Source organism: Podarcis muralis, chromosome 1 (assembly GCF_964188315.1).
Source record: "Podarcis muralis chromosome 1, rPodMur119.hap1.1, whole genome shotgun sequence".
NCBI classification, from domain to species: Eukaryota; Metazoa; Chordata; class Lepidosauria; order Squamata; family Lacertidae; genus Podarcis; species Podarcis muralis.
In genome coordinates, this window is record NC_135655.1 from 80282177 (window position 1) to 80306475 (window position 24299).

Below are 24299 nucleotides of genomic sequence, written 5' to 3' on the forward strand. Positions count from 1 at the left end.
GGTTTGGTTGTCATAATCTCCCCCACTCTACTTCAGTATCTCTATTAGGCCAGGGGGAGAAAATCTTATATTTCACACGCTTGTAACACATTGCATTGCACACAAGAGCACGGAAGGTCTGGCAAGCTGTCCTTGAGCATTTTACACAGAAAGGTGGAATGTTGTTTTTTAATTTATTTTTTATTCCATTTCAGCAAGGGTACCTGAGCTATAGATATACAGTGGTACCTCAGGTTAAGTACTTAATTCGTTCTGGAGGTCCGTTCTTAACCTGAAACTGTTCTTAACCTGAAGCACCACTTTAGCTAATGGGGCCTCCCGCTGCCGCCGCGCTGCCAGAGCACGACTTCTGTTCTCATCCTGAAGCAAAGTTCTTAACCTGAAGCACTACTTCTGGGTTAGCGGAGTCTGTAACCTGAAGTGTATGTAACCCGAGGTACCACTGTAGAGGTAGTTACCTGACCAGACTCTTGCCAGTTTCCTTAAGAAATCCCTTTATTTAGCTGTGTTTCCAAGTGATGCCCACTGCAGTCTTGGATGGCTGATACAACAAGGTCTCATATGCAGACAGGCTTCGTGTTTGCGGTCAACCTCAGGTGGAAGACATCATTCATTATCTGTTAGCCTGCCATTATATAGAGACCCAAGATACTGCTTTCTGAAAGCTTTATTCACACAAGCAAGCAGGAATACTCTGGCAGAAAACGTTTGGTTTCTTTTGAGTGACAGTAATAGTTTTACAACACAGTGTGGCCCTCTGTGCACTGGCTGCAAAAAAGAATCTGGAAAAATGAGCTAGATAAAATTTCTATGAATTGTTGTGATTCGTAGTATTAAGGGTACATAACACAAAGACAAAACAAAATACAACACAAAAATGGCAGCCTAACAGTGTTTAACATTAAGGTTAAGCTGAGGAAATTACAAAAATTTCTAGTATACGTAAATTGAATGTAACATTTTTATTCCCATACTGCAAGAAAGCTGCTTTCAATGAATTGGCACCTATGAATTTGATAAGACCTAAACTGCAGTTGGGTGTCTGGAGGGCCACCTGGTGTTGGCAAATTTATTTTATCAAGCCTCCATAAACTACAATTCTGCATTTCCCCCCCCCTTCAACACCAAATTCCAGACTTTGTTTCACCAGTTCTCAAACATGGGAGGAGAGCTCTCTCCACTTTGGCAACTGCTAAAAGGAATAGGAGTTAGGGTTTGTTTGGGGGGGGGGATCTGCAGTCGATCCTCTGAAAACGGAATACTGTAATTAATATACAAATAATTAAAATAAAATATAAATGACCATGGGAAGAGGCAAATGCACAGGGGCAAATGTCATTACCATCTCCTTAGCTATCAGGTCTCTGCCTTGCTCAGCTTCAGCTGTGTTGTCTGCCACTCTTGAAGACCAAAGTCTCCTCATTATTTTTCCCCTACACACAAAGCTAAGCACAGAGCAGGGGGGACCCTGCTGTCTAGTGGGTTTGCAGCTCTACCAAAGGATTCTGTGCACTTGTCTTAGGGTACTGTATACTGGAGGAGGGGTGTGTTGTCTCGCATTTGCAGGTGGTGAAATGATGTACACTTCCCTGTAATGCCCAGCTGAGGGCAGCATGTTTCTTAAACGTCTCACAGCCTATAAATGGAACAGTTCCCATCACCTGCGATAGCAGGAAGCCATGCCCTGTACAAATTCTTGTGCACTTGATGATTGTGGCCTCTGGCTTCCCATCGCTTCTAAAGAGATGCCAAGACACTGTTGCTGACAGTCTGGCAGACATTTAGCCTCATTATTTATGTTTCATTGTACAATTCTGTTACTAAGATGAGGTGCTAAATCTTCTGGTGCCAAAGGTTGCAAGCTTCCCGTAAAACAGCGTATCCTTCAAAAGGTTTCCCCTTGGCGCAGGGTGTTTGGAAACGTTTCTTGTATAAGAGATACTGGCCATGTAACCTTACACAGAGCTGTAAACCTTCCTGTGTAGCGAATGGCCAAGTTGTTTTATAGTAAGAGCGTTCACAGAGAGCCTGGCTGCACTCCCAGAAGGAATGATTAAGAGATCTGAAACTTCAGTGTTGTTAAGACTATTACGGTCTATTCCCAGCAGTTCTCTTGGTTTGGCCTGGAATAAACTAACAGCATCTCATAGCTTTAACCAGGATGGCTACTTTCTCTTTGCGAGATCTCTGTTCATGTGCACAAACATGCTCACAAGTGAATAAGTTCATGGGTGTTCTCAGATTAGCAAGGCAGCTAGGCATACCTCTTGATTCTGAGATTTACTTTTGAAATGGTAGAGTTGGGGGGTGGGAACTGCTCCTGACGAAATGGGGGCATGGTACCACCACCAGGCTAGTACCTAAAAACTCTTATATTAGAGGAGAATTGCCGCCAAGTCAACACACATTAAGATGGCTGTTTGCTTTAATGTAGGGAAGCAGTCATACACATGGTCCCATACCTGCATTCTGAAGTAATATAGCAGCAGGAGAGGGCCTCCTGCCATTGAATATACTGTATAGATCAGCTCCCCATCAGCAAGATCCTTGCATGTCCTATGGAGTTGCAGAGTATTGCTCCTACCTAACAGGACCAAATATAGCAATAGTTTTTGGCTTGTAGGTGGCATCCAATAACAGCTAAACAGAGCCTCCGTATAGTATACCTCTGAATACTAGCTGCCACTTCGGATAAAACTGGGAGGCAGGGGCTGTTGCTTTCATGCCTTGCTTTGGTGGCTTCATGGAAGCATCTGGCAGGACACAGCTGGAAAGAGACTAGGCGGACCCTTGGCTTCAACCAGCAGGGGTCTTTGTGTGTTTTCTTGCTATCATTGTTCATTCCCTTCTTGAAACCAAGTTACCTGCCCCTCCAGGTACAAAAAGTGCTCGAAGCTGGTGTGCGAGGGGAGAAATAATCACAGAGCTGTGCAGCCTGGGCTGCTTTTCAGTCAAAATGTAGCCCAATTGGAAAGCAGCGGTGGCAGCTTTCTGAAGAGGAGATTTCCCTCTCTTTGTTTCCCTTTGGGAAGAACAATGTGACTTGGCAGGATCCACGATGACCAGTGTGGTCAAAGTATAAAGGAAGGGACACTGTTTCTCTGTCTGAAGGGCAAGTGTGATTCAGAAAAACAAGGAGGCAATCGCTCGCCACTTCAAAGATTCAGTCCTTTTTGGCAGTCATAGGAGGCTTCTTTATACAGAGTCAGATCATTGGTCCATCTAGCTTAGTATTGTCCACTTGGACTGACTGCAGGTCTCTTGGGTTTCAGAGAGCCTTACCTGGAGATGCTGGTTTTGAACCTGGAATCTTCTACATCCAAAGCAGATGCTCTACCCCTGAGCTATGGGCCTGTCCTATTTCCTAGACCAGCTGTAGGGCATCAGATTGGTGAAGACTGCTTTAAAGCAGAGCCTTCCCTTAATGGGGCATTGCCGGAGAAAGGGACAAGCAACCTTACTACTCGCTGCCACTGTTTGAGAAATAAAAGGATTATGCAAGTTCTATGGCACAAGAGCACTCGGACGCTAATAATGGCTATGCACACATTCCCATTTACTCTGCATCCAGTGTGCTCTCACCATTGGTTTGGGAAGCAGTGTACAAAAGACATTAGCCACAGTCTGCTCTTTCTCCTTTCTTTTCTACGTAATTACATTTTTGTGTGTCCCCATCGCACCTACCTCAAACCAGCTTCAATCCAACTTGTGGAAAAGAAAAGGACCTTGCTGTGTTTTAAGTCAGTAATGTGTACAAAGCCTAAGTAAGGTAAAGGTAAAGGTACCCCTGCCCGTTCGGGCCAGTCTTGCCAGACTCTAGGGTTGTGCGCTCATCTCACTCTATAGGCCGGGAGCCAGCGCTGTCCGCAGACACTTCCGGGTCATGTGGCCAGAGTGACAAAGCTGCATCTGGCGAGCCAGCGCAGCACACAGAACGCCGTTTACCTTCCCGCTGGTAAGCGGTCCCTTATTGATCTACTTGCACCCGGAGGTGTTTTCGAACTGCTAGGTTGGCAGGTGCTGGGCCCGAACAATGGGAGTGCACCCCACCGCGGGGATTCGAACCGCCGACCATGCGATTGGCAAGTCCTAGACGCTGAGGCTTTAACCCACAGCGCCACCCGCGTCCCACAAAGCCTATGTAGGAAACATAAAAATAGAAAGTTTGCAAGTCCACAAAATTGCGTGGCCATGATGGATGGAAATGGAGTTGCTCATTACCCACAGTGCCACGGGGTTACCAGGGACACTTGTTCAATCACGCAACATGTGGCATTTGCAAATCAAAGGTGAGCTGCCAGCAGGGAGGAAAATCATGCTTGCCCTACGATGTTATTAGAATGCTTGGGGAAATGTGATAGTTCAACAAGTCTGGATTCTGTGTAGCAGCTGTGCAATTACTGAGTCAACACCATGAAAAACACCCATATTGTGACCAGCTCCCCTGCCACATTAAGTGATCGCTGCTCTATGCATTTGGAATGTGGGTTGACTCAAGTCCCTCCCTTGTTTATTTCCACCACTTGGTGAGAAGCTGCCTAATTTTGGACAGTTCCCTCTGCTGAGGGAAGCCCACTACTGTTAGCACAATAATAGCTTTGAGATGTATCATCTGTGATGTGTCCCATCTTAACAGCTTTGATCAGCTCTACTCCAAAATTGTGAATGATAGTTACACCATTTAGCCTAGATGAGAAGACGGGCGGGGGTTGTGTAAGTGTGCGTGCGTGCACAGGTATGTACTTGTGTTGCTAGCTAATCTCAAAGTGGGGGGGGGGCACATGGCACATAGTAACATTTTGGTCAAATTCTGAGACACCTGTTTTGTTTTAGGACACAAGTGAAAATGCAAAGTGACGGGAACCTAAGGCCTTTTGCCCTGTATTATTATTTTGCTTTTGCTTTGCAGCGCCTCCTTTCTGGGACAGCTCCCCTTCCCTCCCTCCCCCCCAATTTATCACAAGTGGCACCTCTCCGACATTCACCATTTGACACACATGCCTGGCGTTGTCTTGCCCCCTCCCCAAATCCCCAGCCCGCCTTTGGATCTGGCTTGGAACACTTTATCTCCTTCAGCTCCTCTTTGGTGCAGTTGGGAAAGCAGCCCAGAGAGAGAGGGGAGGGGTGGGCGATTCTTGAGCCTTGCCAGATGTGGAAAAGGAGACTCCCACAAGGGGGGTGATGGTGGTGGTGAGAGGGGGGGAGGTAAGCCTCTTCCCAGTCCAACAACAGAGCTGCTGTTTTAGGAATGCTGGATCCTCCCTCCTCATCTCCTCTCGAGGTGCCCCTGCCCCTGAGAGGAGGGGGGAGGCACGCATACACACACACACAGAGCGCACAGAGTTTTTTTTCCAGTCTGTAGACATGGGCTGGGGGGTGGGGGGGAGAGCTGAGCAATCTGAGCCTGGCTGTGGGGAGGAGGAGTCTGCTCCCAATGCTGCCCCCAGCCTGAGATCATTGATCCCAGCTCCCCTCCCTCTGCCCAGAAGGAGCCCCCAGCCTCATCCTTGGTTGGGGAGGAGAGTCCAGGCAGTTGCCATGCTGTAGTAGAGAGGGGCCTGTGGGGGGAAAAGGAAAGAGCTCTCTTGAAGGGAGCATCTCTGAGGAACTGGGAGAGAGACGCCTGTCATGTTCGCGGAGCTGCTCTTCCAGGCTGCCTGTGTCTCTGTGTTCCTTCAAGGGGCCCAGGGGAGAGTCTACACAGGAAGGAGGAAACTTGCCAACTTCGCCGTGGAGAGGTACCCACCCCCCATACCCATCTCTGTACAGGGGCAGCCAAGTCCCAGACCTCCCCCCCCCCACACATACGCACACCAAAACACACACAGCTACCTCCTGGAGCTTGGCTGCGGGACCTGGAGACCCCCCCTGATCTGGGCCCAAGAGGGGGTTGTTTGTTTGTATCATGTGTAGAGAGAGAGAGCGATTCCTGCCTGAAGGAGTATTTTGCTTCCCTCAAGGTGCCCATCATCTCTTTCTTACCTATTTTCTCTTCTGAAGGCTGCAGTGCAGTTGATCTGCCCCCCTCATACTTTTGCCCCCATCATCTATAAAATTCATGATGTGCCTGAATAGAAGCATAATTCCACGAATTTACTTCTGAACAAAGTTCAGCTTGCACAACCAATGAAGTTGGGATGAAAGGTCGACTGACTGACTGACTGAGGGACTGCATGGATAGGGCAACGGTGCACCCAAAGTCCTAGTTTGTCTTTTCTTTTTCTTTCAAATGTGGGCTGGTATATATTCTGTGCACCATCACTGACTGACCACCTCTCAGCAGTTGCAGCTTTGCATGCCTGGGAAACCCGGAGTGGCAGGCAAAACTGGAATGTGTACTTGTGGGGAACAATTTAGAGAGACAACCTGCATCAGTACAGATGAGAGAAAGGTGCTGGGGGTGGAAAGTACCCAACCATTTGCAGAGTGAATGTGTGTCTTAGCCCAGAAGGCTGTATACACACTGTTCCTTTAAAGCACATTTGAAGCACATTCTTTCCCTCAAAGAATTATGGGCACTGTAATTTACCCTCCACAGAGATACTATGTCCAGCACCCCCCAAACTACAGTGCCCAGAATTCTTTGAGAGGGGAGGAAGTGCTTTGAATGTGCTACCACTGTATAGTGTATATGTTTATCATTACGTTCAGAGTGGTTTCTGTACCTGTGTTTCCACATATCCTGGGCACAGCTTTCTCTCTATGGGTTCATTCAGGCTTCCTTTCGTGTCTAGGTACAAGTCTGAGTGATGTTCATGTTTTTGTCCAGGCACTTTCCCTGGGAAAGCCCACATTTTAGAACTGAATCTAAGCAAATGGCAATTTGGTTCTTCCACGGACAAAAGAAAACCGCTCAGAAACAGAGCTTTAAAGTGTGGACCTGCGCAAAAGGACGTGTGGCTGAGACCTATGTGCCACTGTTCCATCTACTCCTTTTCTTCCCATGTACTTATTTTGGACACTGTGGTTTGTTAAGCATTGCTGGGTATTGTAACTCTGTGAGGGGTAAACTACAACACAACAGTGCCTGGAATCCTTTGATCACCACATATTTAAAGCACATTGCTTCCCTCAAAAAAACAACTACCTTTGTTGCTAAGGCTCCTGGGAACTGTAGCTCTGTGAGGGGTAAAACTACAGTTCCCAGGATTCTGGGATGTGACCACTGGCAGCCTGAGCATACTGCTAATCTTAGCCCTCCATAAGCAGGAGGCATGTTTCTCAGTCCTCAAAACAGTGCAGCTTGGAAAGTTACTTTTCACTCCTGGAAATGTCTCAGACCGTCTCTTTCCTATTCCTAGACGTCGCATCGGACCACATGTTTGCCTCTCTGGTTTTGGAAGCGGATGCTGCCCTGGGTGGATACCATCTCCAGGCAGCGGACAGTGCACCATGCGTAAGTACCTGGAGTTCTTTGGAAGACATCAACTCTGTATTGTTGCTAAATCTCATTAGTGAACTGAAGAATCTGAATATTGGAAGATTCAAGGCAAGACAAATTGCTTCTTCACACAGTGTACAATTAAACAATGGAATTTGCTCCCACAAAATGTGATGATGGCCACCAAATTAGGGCTCATCCATACTCCTGTTTGTGCCACAATTTCTAGGCACAGGTCTGAAAGTGCCCCCCATCCCGCTGTTTCCCTGGAAAAACCTACTGTTTACAGCTGAATCCATGGGAAATCTGATTGACATTTGTTCCAATGCAGCAGTAAACAGTGTGTGTGTGTGGGGGGGGGTTTCCGAGGAAAGTGGCCGGACAAAAAAAAGAATACTTTTGACTCCTTGCGTAGAAATTGTGGCACAAATAGGAGTGTGCCCTTGGTGGTGTTTAGAAAGGAATTAGACAAATTCATGGAGGATAAGGCTTACTAGCTTCGATGGCTATGTTCTGGAAGCATGGCTATGCTCTTTTGGAGGCAGTACGCTTCCGAGTACCAGTTGCTGGGAATCACAAGTGGAAAGAGTACCATTGCACTCAGGTTCTCTTTGTGGGCTTCCCACAAATACCTTGGTTGACCACTGTGAGGACAGCATGCCTGACTAGATGGGCCCTGAACCAGCAGGGCTCTTCTTAGGTTGTCAGTTTAGTGTCAGATACTAGGTATACAGCTTTTTAATTAGTTTCAGCAGTCCATTTGCTCATGCAATTTTGTGAACTGAGGTGGGCTGTAGGGGGATAAGGCAGCTCAGTCATAATTTCCAGCACTTCAGCAAACTAGGAACATAGGAAGCCACTTGATACCAAACACCTGCACTAGCAGGCAATGGCCCACCAAGATTTCAGACAGGAGTCTCTCCAGCCCTAACTAGCTGGAGATGCCAAGAATTGAAACTGGGGCATTCTGCAGGCCAAGCAGATGCTCTTATACCCAAGTTATAGCCTTCCTAGGATTGTTTAGGGGAGGCCACCACTGTTAAGGTGTTGCATAAAACCAATATAGATGTGCTGCAACGGTCAAAAAGCTTTCAGGGTGGTACGCAAGTGGGTCACGTAGCATCATGCACAGTGCTGCGCACCTCGACACAGTAGACATTTCTAGTGTACATGCTGCTACAGCACCCCATTTTGCAAAGGTTGATTTCCCTAGTCTAGCAGCGCTGGCCCCATGTGCTGTGCCAATGTGGCGTCCTGCTGAATGTGCTCATAGCAGTGGTGCTCCCTGGCTTAGCTGCTTATTTGCTCGCATGACGACACGTAAGGTCCAGCTGCTGGGTCCTTAGCGGGTTACTACCAGCTGCTCTCGTTCATTTCTGGCATCTGGCAATTGGAGATGAGAACATGCTACTCACTAACTGTTTTTGTTAGATGTCACTGTTGGCAAGTGCTGCCAAGTCCAGCCCTAAAAGGAGGGGGTGGGGGCTTCTCTTACCTCCTGCAGAGCAGGCAGCAAGGCTGATGTCACAATGCCCATGCAGACAGCATGGAAGGAAAAGAGATCATTTTTTTGTCGCAGGGTGAGGGGATGGAGTGGTGTTTGATAGAAGTCACCCAAATGGCAGCTGGGATTTTCATGCAACAATGAATACAGGCAGCTAGACTGGGCAACTCCTGAATGGGCTGGGAGTTGTAGTTCTGTAAGGAATCAGTGGGCTCTACCTGAGCATTTTCGGTATGCTCGCAAAACCACAGGTGGCAAGCAAGGAGCTAGGATACTTGCATTAGTTTAAAACTGGCAAATGGCGGTAGGGTGGAAGTGCCTATGGAATAAAAAGAAGATGATGTTTTATTTTTAAAAAGGGCAGTGAATGCTTCAATCCTGTCCTCACTTCCATACCATTGCATACAGTGGGAATTCTTTTTGCATAAATATACACGGGATTTTATTTCTTCTAGATACAGGGAGCGTCATTAACATCCATTTCTTGGCAGCAAACATTTGTAGTACCTACTGATTAGATTGTGGGTTTTTTTAAATGATCAAATGAGGGTGCTTTCACACTGTTGATGGAGCATTCATCGTGATTTGTTTGCAGGGAGAATAGAATGTGCTGGCTGCTTAATGAGAATTAATTATTATTTCTTTGGAGGGTGGCTAGATGATGTTGCCTCCAAGCGTTATCCCACATTTTCCACCCCAAAATAGCGATGGCCTGAAAGCATCTTAGTGCCTCCTCCCCATCTAACTCATTCATTTATCTTTAAAGTTCTTCCAAAAAATCCCTTTCCTTACCTGTAATTCTGCTCTGATCTATTGCTAGCTCTCTTAACTGGGCTCCTTCCTGCTTGGCATGAGAGTGGTTTTCTTCTGCTGCACTGTGGTGGGGTAGAGTGGTGGTGGGATTAAGATCCTAATTTTTTGTCTTTGTTAACTGGTGCTTTCTTGGACCTTCTTGCAGCGCTTTGTTCCTTTGGCTGTGGAAGCGGCTTCTGCATCGCTCCCAATGTCTGTTCCTGCAGGGATGGAGGGCAGGGCATTACATGCCAAGGTAAGGAGAACTTTGTGGGATGATGCCAGTTATTCAGTTTGCTATGTGGACTCCTGTGAGGGCTGGCTGGGAATGTGCAAATCTGTCAGTTTTGGTTTCTCTCAGTTTCTCATTCTTCCCATCTTCATTTCTCCTTATTTCCACATCAGCTTGCGATTAATTTTTTAAAAAGAAGTTTTATTATTATTATTATTTATTAAATTTATATACTGCCCTTCATCCACAGATCTCAGGGCGATTCACAACATAAAATTACAATGTAAAACCCACAAAATACATAGTAAAAATAAGAACAACAACACTGGAATTTCATTAGAAGTTCCAATGAAAATTCATCAGCACTTTGATGCTGATTTCTCCTAACTTTTGTAAGTTAAACACGGTTTTACTTTCAAACTCTTCCAAGGTTAGATTCATGTGCTTTTCCATAAAGCATTCAGAAAAAAGTTGCACAGGTAGTAAAACTTAGCATAGTTACATAAAGTGGCGAAAGTCCCTAAATTATTGGTATAGGAACTCAAGAGTGCCTAATGAGAACCGTGTGGCTGAGCTGGAGCAAGCAGCTCATGCCTCTTCACATGTTGAGCTTCTCAGGTGGACTGGATGGGAACATTAGGCTTGATTACCTATTTCCTCCCAAGATAAGGGAAGTGACATAGCTAAACCTGGCAGGACAGCTTACTCTATGGTGTTAACACCTTCATGCATTAATTAGACTTTGGTTATGAGATGAGTTATCCCACAGCTAATTAGAAGCCTAATTGGAATGAGGGGGGGCATGCTGAAGAGTCACATCTGTGAAGGGAAGGATTTCGTGCCTGCCCCCATTGGGCTTGGGAAAAATTAAAATAAAATCTTGCCTGTCCAACTTTACCTTCCAAAAAGATCATTGCCCCTCAGTCTGATTTGAGGGGGGAAAGCAAGGAAAGTGAATGTGTGCGTGATTATGGTTGTGGTGTGTGTGTGTGGTGCCCATGGCAGTTTCTCTGGATTGCAAATGAGCCCACAGACCAAAGAAGGCTAGCAGCCCTCGCTCTATTTAGCCCAATGAGTCTACACCAGCAGAAGCTCTGCCTCTCCTTTGCCCAGATCCAGCCTTTAAACATTTTAGTGGACCGAGCAAATTGCTAAAATGCCCTTCCTTTCTGGGCATATAAAGCAAGACTTTTGCTGCGAAGGCTTAGTGAAATATCCTTCAAATGTATCTGAGAGTTGGTTGCTTTTAAGGGAAATCAGTTCATGTTGTTATTACCTATACAGTGGTGCCTCGCAAGACGAAATTAATCCGTTCCGCGAGTCTCTTCGTCTTGCGGTTTTTTCGTCTTGCGAAGCACGGCTATTAGCGGCTTAGCGGCTTAGCGGCGAAGCAAGCCCATAGGGAAATTCGTCTTGTGGAACGACTCAAAAAACGGAAAACCCTTTCGTCTAGCGAGTTTTTCGTCTTGCGAGGCATTCGTCTTGCGGGGCACCACTGTATTAAGAGCAACACTTAATCAGAACAAGGCTTTTGTAAACATGTTGTAACATTCTGGATGATTTTCAGTTTATGTAATCATAGGTTTTGCAACAATGGCCATGCAAAGTTTATGATGTTCTTATGTTTTTTGAATGCTGTAGTAGAAGGCAGTGGTTTATTGGTCAAGCAGTGCTTTATTCTACCCCCCACACCCAATAACAACAAACTTATCAACTGTGCTGCCTCCTTGCTCATACTGGGGTAAGCAATCCATCTCCAGCAATTTGGACAGCCATTGTGGGTTTTCTGAACCATGGCAAGGGCCTTTGACCCTTTCCCTGTATTTTTTTTCTTCTCAAAAATTTTATTAGTTTTCACAATATTATAAACAAACAAACAAGCAAGCAAGCAAGCAAGCAAACAAACAAACAAACACACAAGACAAACAAACATAAATCATAGCCTTATTGAAAATTACACTTATTAACTTTGTTAAGTGACTTCCTCACTTCCCCTTGGTTGAATTTCATTGCATGTCCTTGTAACGATTTTCCAAATCCCAATTCTTATGAAATTTAACTTAAACATTAACATCCTTAAATCTTCACCTTATGGAATTAAACATATTAATTCATCACTTAACATAAATAAAATCTTAAGCCAATTAAGTATCTGCAAGCTATTTTCAGTTAATTTAACTTAACAAATTTAACTAGATATTCATTAAATTTATTCCACTCTTCCTAATACTCCTCCTCCTTCTGGTCACAAACTCTTCCGGTTAGGTTGGCTAGCTCCGAAAAATCCATCATCTTCATCTGCCATTCTTCTGTTGTTGGTAATACTTGGGTTTTCCACTTTTTAGCTAACAAAATACGAGCAGCAGTTGTGGCATACAAAAATAATTTAACATCTTTCTTGGGCAATTCCAAACCTGTTATTCCAAGAAGAAAGGCCTCTGGTTTCTTTATAAATGTATATTTTGACATTTTTTTCAATTCATTATAAATCTTTCCCCAGAAGTCTTTCACCTTGGGACAGGTCCACCACATATGATAAAAGGTTCCTTCCTTTTCTTTTTGACCCTTTCCCTGTAAGAGGCATCCCCGTCTAAGTATCTGGCTTGTGCTCTTCTCACTGTACCTTCAGTGATGCCCTGCCTGGTCCTCCCTTGCTTACCCTCTTCCACTTCTTTTAGGGCACCTTTGCCTGTTATTTGCCTGTGATTATATAGCTTATTCATTAGTTGGCAAGAGTTGTAGCTTGGTGAAGTCATAAATTTCCTGTTGGCATCCTGTTTTCTCTGGCAGGAGACAATAAAGTTCTTCTTGATTGATGTGTGTCTTCTCTAAGGCTGCTTATACACCATGCTTTCATAGCACATGTATCCTCCCAAAGAATTCTGGGAAGGGTAGTTTACCCATCACAAAGCTACAGTTCTCAGCAGCCTTAACAAACCTTCGTTCCCAGGATTCTTTGGGTGGGGAAAAGTGCATTGAATGTGCTTTATGATGTGCAGCAGCCTAAGCTTGCCATGGCACCTGCCTTTTTTCTTGCCTGCCTCTGTCATAGGATGCTCTTCGTTCACATTCTGCTCTTCCTGAAACAGAAGCCCATGCAACTGGGGTTGTGCTCATCTCTGCTTCTGTTGCAAAAGTGTGGCCTTTGGTTAATTTGCTCCTAGTCACCAACTCCAGCATCCTTGGTCAGCTGCTAGGGCCCCAGGGCCCCAACAAGGCCTACTGCTGCACCAACACCAGCCTGCTAGGTCTCTCTTCCCAGGCAGCGTGAAGCCGCCATTTTGACTTCCTACAATGCCTCCAAGATAGTGTCACTCTAGGACATTTTGGGAAGTGCCTGCTGCTGCCCACTATGACGTAAATCCGAAGTGGCCTGCCAAGAAGGCCCTCTTACACCTTAGAACAAGCCCTGTTATCTATCAGTAGGGAGATCCCTGCAATGAGGTCAGTTGGATGTTCATTCACAGATAGACTTTGGGGCAGATATCCAGGGCCCCACTTAGCAGAATGAGCAGGGGGACACCTTGAGCCTGTGAGCCAGTGTGGTGTAGTGGTTAAGAGCAGTAGACTCGTAATCTGGTGAACTGCATTCGTGTCTCCGCTCCTCCACATGCAGCTGCCGGGCGACCTTGGGCTAGTCCCACTTCTCTGAAGTCTCTCAGCCTCACTCACCTCACAGAGTGTTTGTTGTGGGGGAGGAAGGGAAGGAGACTGTTAGCTGCTTTGAGACTCCTTTGGGTAGTGATAAAGTGGGATACCAAAGCCAAACTCTTCTTCTTCTTCTTGAGGTTGTCATCTGTTGTGCACACAACAAGTGTTTAAGTCCAGAGTCTACAGTTATCTAAATGTAACACTGAAATTGCCTACCTGCATCTCCCACTCCCCTACCTAATGGTCAGGGTTCCTTCTTGCTTTCGAACCCTCTTCCAGTGAGGGAGTCCCATTCACCGGCTTAAAATCTCTCCTCTCTGTCTTTTCAGATGTTCCTGGTGCCTGTGGAGAGTATGGCTGTGACCTTGCTTGCAATCACGGAGGTTGTCAGGAGGTGGCGCGGGTGTGTCCGTTGGGGTTTTCCATGACTGAGACAGCCAATGGTGTACGCTGTGCAGGTGAGCTGGAAGAGAGGTGTCTTTCTTACATGGAAGCAGCAGGGCCTGAAGCCCCTACTCCCAGGGAGATGAGGAGCTTCCTGACTGCGGGCTCTTAGTGCTACTCAGTCATTGCTCTTCCACAGTAAGCTGCACACAGAATTGCAACTGACTTTTACATTCATTGACACATGGGAACGTTTCCCCCTGCAGACATTGATGAGTGTCTGAGTGCCTCCTGTGAGGGACTTTGTGTGAACACAGAAGGTGGCTTTGTATGTGAATGTGGCCCAGGAATGCAACTCTCTGCTGACAGACACAGCTGTCAAGGTGAGTGTGATTGGGAATATAGGAGGGGAGAGGGATGGAGCTGGAATATTTTTAGGGAAGATGTCAAAGATTGGTTTATTTTTGTGGGGCAAACGATATTGGCATTTGCATCCTCCATTTTGCTCCTAGATACTGATGAGTGCCTAGCAACACCCTGTCAGCACCACTGCAAGAACAGCATGGGCAGCTATCGATGTTCCTGTCATTCCGGCTTCTACCTGCATGGCAACCAGCACTCCTGTGTGGGTAGGTGTCCCTACTTCTGTTGTATAATCTAGCAGAGGAAGGGCTGTAGCTCACTGGCAGAGTATCTGCTTTGCATGCAGAAGATCCCAGTTCAGTACCCAGCATCTCCAGATAAGACTGAGAAAGATCCTTGTCTGAAACCCTGAAGAGTCACAACCCATTGGTGTCTAGACAATACTGAACTAGATGGAATAACGGTTTGATTAAATATAAGGCTGCTCTCTGTGTTCTAGAGGTAGGTTACCTCCTTTTGCCAGATACACTAACCCAGCCTGGCTTTTTCCAGAGAAAACCTCCTGCTGCCTCCAGATTAAGAAAAATATTTAGTTTGTTAGTTTATTTTATATCTGCCCATCCACTCCCAGTGCCCCAATGAGAATCTAAGTTGCCCCCTCCCTGGTCATCACATTGATAATTTGATGGGAGTGATGGGAGGGAGCAGTAACCATCAGCTGAGGAGGGAGGCCGTGCGTCCCTGTGTGTGCAATCCTCTGGCCAAATACACTTTGCATCAAAGGGCCCTCAAGGCTGGTCCGAGCCCAGCTTTGACCGTGTGGTAATGCACCAGGTCCCTTGCTGTGCAATCCCTTTTCTGACCTTGTATGGCTAAGCAACAGGAATGCTTGTAGAGCCACAAGCTTGAGCCCAACCCAGCCCTGAAGTAAGTGCTGCATCTGGTGCAGATGTGAATGAATGCCGGCGACTCAGTGAGAAGCGAACCTGCCAGCACTCCTGTCACAACACGCTCGGGAGTTTCATATGCAGCTGTCGCCCAGGCTACCGGCTCAGTGTGGACAGAGTGTCCTGTGAAGGTAAAGACCATTTCCATCTTTCCATCCTTCGTCATCTGGGTTGAGTTGCGTTGTTTATGTTGAGTGATGTCACAGGCACTGTCCAATAGACACTAGCAGCTGCAACGTGGACTGCCCTCACTGCTCAGGCGGTGAAGTGGAGACTGAGTTGCTCATTTCCAGAAAGAAAATATTACCCTTGGACTGCTGAGAAAATAGCCGCCCATAAGCACACCCAAAGTGCTACCTAGAAGAAAGAAATGATTCCTTGCACCACAGGAACAGCAATTGTGCACTTATTGTGATATAAACGGGTTGTCTAGAAAGAGACCATGAGGGATATGCATTCAGCTGCTTGGGAAATGCTTAGGAGTACATGTGAGGTACGTCAGGGAGGCGACAGAAGCATGAGTGCCGAGATGGACATTCAAAACTTATGACTCTTCTGTGGTTAAAAAGCTTCACTCTCAAATGGACTTCAACTCTCTTTGCCTATTACTATTACAGTACCTGTTTTTCTGTGGCCAAATGATGTGAGGGTGGGTGTGTACCTGCCACAGTAGCTATAAATATATGAGTGGCTCAGGTGGGGAGCTCCTAAGTGTGCTGGGAAATGCCTTATATTTTTGACGTGCATCTTCTGGGGATTTTTGAACTTATCTGGCTTTTCTCCCTCCCTCTTTTCCCTGCAACCCAGGATTTCCGAAGACCAGCCTGGCCCCGTCTCCCATCTTGCAGTCTCTCCAGCACCCGCCAACTCTCCTGCGCCTATCTCCAGATTCTGTGGCTCCTGCCGTGCCCCCCAGGGGCTCTGCTCCATCCCGAGCACCCGCTCCCCACATGGCACTCGGGACCCCGCCTCCTTCCCGCCTCCTTCCCACTCTCCCTGTGCTCCCGCCTGCAGCTTCTCCCACCCCTTCATTCCCTCCACCCAGTCCCTCCCTTGGCGCACCCATCTTGCTAAAGACCACCAGGCCATCCAGGATGGAGAGCCCACTGCCGCCATTGCTGCTGCGGGAGGAGATGACGACGCTCCTTCCCACAAGTCCTTCTGCTCCAGGGGTTTCCTCCACAGCCCTGCCTTCTGCCTGCTGGCGTGGAGGGACTTTTCATAAGAATGGCAGCCACTGGGTGGAGCCAGGGTGCCTGAACTGCTCCTGTGAGGTGTGTGGTATGTCCTGGGTTCCTAGCTTTCTCCCGCCCTGCCCCCCCAAGCCCTGTGTCAAATGTGCAGCCACCTTTACAGTGACTGTCTTTTCCTTTTGTAGAGTGGGCAAGTGCTGTGTGGATCAGTGATGTGTGAGGTTGCCTGCTCCCACCCAGTTCCTCCAATGGAGGGCGAGTGCTGTCCTAGCTGCACAGGTGAGAGAAGCGCCCTCAAGATTAAGACTGCATTGATGGGTCTGGTTGTGGCATATGGGCCTTCCCTACACCTAAATTAGGGACTTTGCCACTATATATTCCACCGTATGCTTCAACCCTCTGAGTTTACCAAGGACAGTCCCTGTTTTCTGGAAGCCGTCACTGGTTTAAACCACCAGTATCTCTTATTTTGTCTGAATTTTGCCTCTTTGGAGTGGCGTGTTAAAGTTTTGTTAGCCCAGATTTTATTTTTCACCCCGTTCCCCAGGTTTTCTAGAAGCTATTCTTACTTATTTGTTGCTTTTCCCACAAAAGGGGCTCAAAGCGATTTTCAGAGTCAACTGACTGAGTGGAAAGTGAATGCACACACACACAAGGACATTGAGTTAAAACCACACCATACATTTAAAACATCCCCTGAAGAGTCCTGGGAACTACAAGGGTGCTAGAAATTGCAGCTCTGTGAGGGGTAAATTGCAGCTCCCTGGATTTTTCTGGAGGAAACCTTGTGTTTTAAATGCATGGTGCGGATATGACCTTGGTATGGGGATTTTTATACCCAAAAATATAAAAGAGGAGGGGTACAAACCTATCCTTACTTTCATCTGTGAAATACTGGAGATTATGTGTCATTCGGCCAAATCCTTTTAAAAGTGGTTACATATGTAAGCCAATGAGTGTTTCCTAATCTGGAGTGGCAAGATGAGATGGGACTCACAGAAGGCTCTTCTCCCCTCTGAGGAGAAATTTCACATTCCTGTCTCCTGCAGGCTGTTTCTATTATGGGACCGCCAGAGCTGAGGGGGATGTCTTTTCTCTTTCTGAGGAGAACTGCACAATCTGCGTCTGCCTGGTGAGTATCACAGAGTCCACAGGGAAGGTGTGTGCGTGTCCCTCAGGTTAGCTCACCTTCTTGCTTTGAAATGGGCATATTCATCAATTGGCTTGCTGCCATTGCTAACCCGCCCTTCATGTGTTGAGCTTCGTGTAATGGTCCTTGCCCTTGCTATGGCATATGCGAATGTCTCAGTTGTGCAGACAACTTTTTACTAGTGACCCAGAAAGCTTTGTGTAGGGATATCTGAGGGGGCAACTGAGTTATTTTACTCCAGGGGAGGAATAGCCACCTGATTCCTGTGTGTGGCATGTGATCTGCAACTGATTTTACACGTGACCTTGGCTGAGGGCTCTCTTCTTGATTCCAGGGAGGCAACGTATCCTGTATCTCTCCAGAATGTGCACCCACTCCATGCCCCAGTTCTGTTCAGACCGACTGCTGTCCCTGCCAGCCAGGTAGATAGCTTGCAACATCCTACTTGATGCTCACTCACAAAGCGGCCAGGGCCTGAGGGGCACCCTGGGCACTCTCCTCTCCACTGAGAAAGGTGTGGTTTCCTAGGCCAAACGAAGGGTGGTAGAAATGGTGTGAGACCAACTCTTCCAAAGGCCTGGCCTAGACAAACAGGCCACCCTATGTGTAAGGCGCTTGGAACACATATTGAGGAAAATGTTGTTATTCTGGGGTAAAGCTATCTTTGGAACAGCGCTTCACTCTGCTGAGGGAGTGGGTTGCGCTGCTGAATGCTCCCTCACAGGGATTGTCAAGAAAGTCTTGCCCAAAAGCCAGGCCAGCATTTTCTGGGGGTTTGGGCATTACTAAAATCCAAGGGTAAAACCAACCACCCAACCCGAGCCAGGAGATCTTAGGCTGTATTCCAAGATGTCCCGATGAGCAAGAGTTGAAGTACCATTCTCCGCTTCTGGGGGCCTCAGGCAAAATAAGCCAAATTACGCAGCAGGAAATGTGAAGATCCAAGGCACACTGAAATTAAGAGGTTTTAGTAATAATAATCAAAATAGCAGTATACTGTTAGAAATAAAGGCCCATTGGGGAAGTCACAAAACAAAAACAATAAAGCTAGCTAACTTAGTCTAATACATTACTAATGAATCCATGATCCTATGCAGAGATGAAATATAGGTGTCAGTCAGGAAGGTGAGGCAAAACTTACAAGGCATAGGGGGCAACTTTATACTCTTTTGCTTAGTAACCATCCTGAATCTTCCCAGCCAACTGGAAGTCATTTAAGGTTGTCGTTTTCTAGAACCGGGAATCCAGGGTGTACATGTGACTTCACAGCTGTGGAATTTCCCCCAATTACTGAAACCCTGATACAGGCAAGATAACACAAGTGCAATTAATGAGAGTGGTAGCAATTAGCGGGGTGGGGGGGGGAATGCTTTCTCATGATCTTATCGTTTTACCCGGAAGTTTGAGTTTCTATTGAACCAAAGTTTGTGAACAGGGCAAATACAAGCCCCCTGCCACAATATATTGACAGAGATGAAAATCACATTTAAAGCACATGGCTTTCCCCAAAGAATCCTGAAAACTGTAGCTTGCCTCTCACAGAGCTGCAAGCGACAAGCTTTGAGAGCATTAGGCTAGAGCCTTTCTCCCTGACATTGAGTTTTCTATGTGCAAGGAAGAAGAAGAAGAAGAAGAAGAAGAGGAGTTTGGATTTGATATCCCGCCTTTCACTCCCTTTAAGGAGTCTCAAAGCTGCTAACATTCTCCTTTCCCTTCCTCCCCCACAACAAACACTCTGTGAGGTCAGTGAGGCTGAGAGACTTCAAAGAAGTGTGACTGGCCCAAGGTCACCCAGCAGCTGCATGTGGAGGAGCGGAGACGCGAACCCGGTTCCCCAGATTACGAGACTACCGCTCTTAACCACTACACCACACTGGCTCTTAATATGGGGGAGCCTGCAGCTATGTGGTTCTCCCTGTGCAATACCACACGTCCCGAGGAAGCAAAAACTTACCCCACGAGATCACTGACCAGGAGGGACAGCAAAGGACTTACCTATCTGAAACACTTTTATGCTGCCTTTCTGTTTTAAAAACTTCCCAAGACTGCTCACAGAACTCAGCAGAAATAATAATTAGTGCATCAACACATCTAAGCATGGTGCTCAACCATCATCAAAGTAGAAGAGCAGCTAACAGAGCAAAACCAGCAACATAAAAGTTGAACATATAAAAAGGACCTAGATCAGGCATAGGCAAACTCGGCCCTCCAGATGTTTTTGGGACTACAACTCTCATCATCCCTAGCTAACAGGACCAGTGGTCAGGGATGATGGGAGTTGTAGTCCCCAAACATCTGGAGTTTGCCTATGCCTGCCCTAGATGAACGAATGAAAGGCCTTTTTACCTGGCTCCTAAAAGTGATTTCATGTGGCACCAGGAGAGCCTCACTGAGAGGGAGCATTCCATAAATGGGGCACTGCAGCCGAAGAGGAACCTTACTAACGCTCTTTTCCAGTAGATCTGCCAGAGAATCACTGACATACTCTTGCCTTCCTTCGTAGCTGAGTGCCATTTCCGCGGCCAGACATACCCAGAGGGGGCTGAGTTCAGCCTGGATGGTGATGACTGTACCACCTGTGTGTGCAGGGTAGGTGTTGGCCTAGGCCTCCCTCCATGCTCCTGATCTGAGAGGATTTGCTAGCCATGTCACTCACTATTAGGTGTGTTTGTTGTTCTCTGGAGTACTGGTGATTCTCGGTCACACAGTCTCCAGACTCCTTGTAAAATCTCCTTACCTGTTAGAAAGAAGACAAAACGTCCCCCTGTAGCACCCTGCTTGTGGTTAACGCTTAGCTGGAATGAAATATTCAACGCAGCAACAGAGAAATTAAAATAATAATTTATTTGTCAGACAAATAAATGTGAGGCACAGTGGTATATGATTACCAAGCTCTGGCCTGGCCTCCTGCCATTATGGCCAGCACTTATATTTCCTTAATCCAGCCCCCTTTGCTTCTCCTCTGGCTGCATCTGTCCAACCAGCCTGGTTGGAATTCCTATTGGCTGATTGGTATGACCAATCACAAAAATACACTCATTTCCTATTGCCTTTTATGGGAGACAAAGAGCTATATTTCCTTCCATTTATAATTGACAAACAAGTATTAATATATCTTTACATGTGTCTCAACAAGGAATCTTAATTACCAGCTCACCTCTTTGCCCTCCTTGCCCTGTTGCCTTCTAAAACAAATGGTTAATCTTAAATTTTTATCTTGAACAGATGTCAGAGACCTTGGGTTCATATTCTCATGCATCATCAATGAAATATCTCCTTTTGGAGGTCTTTAAACAAATGTCTGACAACCATATATATCAGAACTGCTCGGATGGCGTCTCATTTCTGGCAGGGAGCTAGGCTCATCTGCCCCCCTGGTCTCCTACAGCAATATGACTCTATGAAATAAGAATTTAACATTTCTTTCTTTCTAGATCCTTTGCATAATTACATTTAAACCAATATATTTCATACATTATCATAGGTAACCTTTTAAAAGAATAAAGCTTCTCAAAGTAAAAAGGAAGGAACTCAGTAAAAAACAGCTTTTAAAAGGAACCTCTTCAGTTCACCCCCCCCTTTCACCCTCCTTTCCAGCCTCAAAATAAAATAGGAAGAAGCTTCTTCTTCCCCAGCCAAGCCAGTTGCCTTTCCCAACATTTATTGCTCTTTTTAACTCTCTCAGTTTAAGAAAGAAACAGTTTTAAAAGACTTCCCAAAAATGCTTTAAAAAGACTTCCCAAAAAGCCTCTCTTTCTGCCAGCTAGATGCTTCTCCATTTGGTCTTGGCCTTTTAACCTTAGAAAGAAGATCTGGCTCAAGTTTAAGGCACATGGTTTTATTTTCCGTAACCTTGCTCTTTAACCTGTAATTCCAGCTTTTATGACTTTGAGAATTGTTTTCTGCTATAAATCAAAGGGGGGCCCCTTGTCTTAGGAGAATGGCCAAGGTTTTCTCTATAAACAGTTGGCCTTCTTGCCTGGCATGAAACATTTGAAAATCTAAGCCCATTTAATTTAGGAACCTGATCAAATATAAGCCAATATATGCCTTGATTAAAAATGCAGTCTATATTCAGATGCCACATTCCCCCCTTTCAAGCTCAAGGACCTGGCTACAAAGCGTCCTTGATAGCTTGATCTTCCTAAGTTAAAGCTCTGTATAGGGCCATGATATGAGGTAGAGTTTCATTCGAAATCATCTTGCTAATTGTACGTCTAAAACATGAGATGATACATGGCATCATACATAAAACCATTATTACTACCGTCAAGAAAAACAAGCAAGACAATAGTATCCCTTTGAGTCCTGTGACATTAAGTAACCAATTGGTGAGCCATCCCATATCCCATCCTTCCCATGTTTATACTGGGACATGTGCTATATTCTCCATCTTTGTGGCCAACACACGGATTGCCTCACCATTATCAGAAATGTTAAAGCAACAGGCATTCCCTGTCAAGTTCAAGACTCCACATAGGCCTCCCTGCCTGGCAAGTACATAATCCATTCCCATTTTCAGCTGCAAAATAGCGGCTCTACTTTCATCCAGCTGTTATGCAATAAGTCTCAAACTCTGGGCCGTTGCATTGGTTACAAGTTCCACTACTGCTTGTAATCGAATTATTCTGTTTAGATTATAAATAGGATCCCGTGCCCCTTGTATGAGCTCACCAGGATTCCAGGAGGCAGGATCATAATAGGCTATAATGCGCTCTGGTGGCCAATCATTAGTACCGCTCCAACTTTGGGTACTTCCTCCTGCTATACGAGAAATATCAGCATTCCTTCGTGTTCGCTTAGCTGAACTAGTGGGCAAATCCACATTGGTGGTAATACCCATCCCAGGAAACAAGTCCCACTCCATTTGGAAGGGAGTTTCTTGTATGCCCATTCTCCACATATCCACCACAACCATCGGGTCTGAGGTTTTTTTGGTATGTGGAGTGTATAAGGCGAAATATCAAAAGGGGTATAGAGTTCACAGTGCAGTATGTTAGATTGCCTTTCTCTGTCACAGTTATGTTCCATACCACTTTCCATGCATGAATAAAAGGAGGTGCACAGGGCAAGGTATTCCGAGTTCGATAGGTAGTACCGTGTGCCCAGGTATGACTATTCTTAATATAATCCCAAGTATAGTGACAATGAGAAGAGCCTATCATGGTAGAATCAGCTGCATCTGATGATTTATGTACACAGAATTCCCCTTGTACAGGTATAGTTGAGTTCCATCCGGGGAAATTCTGTACTTCTGTTTGGTGTGGCATTTCGCTTACCATACCAATGGCATTTAATGGTATCAGTAATAAGGGCATACCTCCCTCTGAATCATCTGGCCCAAGAGAGCAAACAAGGCAATTGGTCCTATTTGCAACATTGGCTACCATTTCAGCTAAGCCTACCCACATATTGTGGTCATGGCTGAATCCATATTTAACAAATTTGGTCAGATTCAAGGACCCTTCCCCTTACCAAGGGATCAGGATTAATAATAAAATCATGTTGATGTCTAGCATATGCATTCCTTCCACAAAAGATTACCTTATTGTGATAGCATAAAACTATTAGTCCCAATATAATTCCCCCAGTGACAGAAATGGGGAACCACCAAGACCAAAACATATATCCCAAGGATCCCCAATGTGTAATATCTCTGATAATTGTTCCACAAGGGGGCAGTCAATCAATTGTATAAGAGAATCTTCCCTTTCACAATCGCTGGTTCAGATGCTCCTCAAGCTTCAGGCGTGCGCAGGTCAGCCAGCTTCCAAGTTGTGGCTGCAGCAGGCCGGTCGTCTAATGTTGCCCGTGACCTAGCCCGTTCCCCGTAGGGCTAGGTACAGGGGTTTTTGGAGAGAGTCAGTTTTAAAGGATTAGAGGGGTCACCTTTGCACGTCCAACTGCCTTCAGACTTCTTCAAACGAGAGTGATGAATCCAGGGGGTCACCTCAGCTACCTTCACCGCTGTTGGAGTAGAAAGCAAGACGGTGTAAGGTCTACGCCACTTAGGTGCAAGTGGATCACGTTTTCCACTCTTTCACCCATATGCTATGCCAGCCTGGAGCTGATGAATCGGCTTGGCAATGCTGCACGGCGTGTGCTTGAGGGCCCACCTGTTAAGAAAAAAACAACAACAAACAAACAAACACGGGAGAGAGACAAAAACACGGGAGAGAGATTGCACTTATCCCTGTGTCACATGGTCTCCTATTTGTTTGAGGTCAGTTGGAATATCCTGAACAAAGGAGGGCGGCCTCCCATACAGGAGCTCAAAAGGTGACAACTTAAGTCTTTTTGTGGGTGCGCACCGAACACGAAACAGTGTTATGGGTAACACATCTACCCTCCTGAGACTTTAGACATATTAGTGGGCTTCTGGCATGCCCTGCAAATACCTTGCACAAGCGTCTGGCGGTAGGTGGTAAGTCTGGCCAGGTAAATCGCATTGTTTGGATCCCAATTAGGATCTTCCAAGGGATAGTTGTCCTGGAGATGACGGTCAATATTATAAATATTTCCCACTCTGGCCTGCTCACGCAAATATATCTGTACCTTTTTAATTACGTCTCTCCTTTCCTCAGTGGTGAAGAGAGTATTCAGGAGCTGGCGACAATCTGTCCAAGTAGGACTATGAGTATTTTACTATTGAAGTCACCAAGTCCATCATAGCCTGAGGTTTTTCTGCGAAAGATGGGGCGT

The 24299-nt window shown here is 46.1% G+C and overlaps 1 protein-coding gene across 4 annotated transcripts in view; it reads left to right on the forward strand.

Annotated features, from left to right (window-relative positions):
* The first annotated feature begins 5362 nt into the window (after positions 1 to 5362).
* The window catches only part of VWCE (von Willebrand factor C and EGF domains), a 31581-nt gene continuing 12644 nt past the window's right edge, over positions 5363 to 24299 (forward strand). Inside the window, exons 1-12 of one of the 4 annotated variants that reach the window (XM_077932637.1) lie at positions 5364 to 5738; positions 7302 to 7396; positions 9844 to 9933; positions 13890 to 14018; positions 14211 to 14327; positions 14457 to 14573; positions 15257 to 15385; positions 16062 to 16528; positions 16633 to 16726; positions 17497 to 17579; positions 17932 to 18019; positions 20101 to 20186. In XM_077932637.1, the coding sequence (XP_077788763.1) occupies positions 5629 to 5738; positions 7302 to 7396; positions 9844 to 9933; positions 13890 to 14018; positions 14211 to 14327; positions 14457 to 14573; positions 15257 to 15385; positions 16062 to 16528; positions 16633 to 16726; positions 17497 to 17579; positions 17932 to 18019; positions 20101 to 20186 (1605 nt within the window). In that variant the 5' untranslated portion in view covers positions 5364 to 5628. Of the gene's footprint in view, positions 5739 to 6026; positions 6189 to 7301; positions 7397 to 9843; positions 9934 to 13889; positions 14019 to 14210; positions 14328 to 14456; positions 14574 to 15256; positions 15386 to 16061; positions 16529 to 16632; positions 16727 to 17496; positions 17580 to 17931; positions 18020 to 20100; positions 20187 to 24299 lie in introns of those variants that run through there. The other 3 variants (XM_077932636.1, XM_077932642.1, XM_077932640.1) reach the window with 3 other exon arrangements.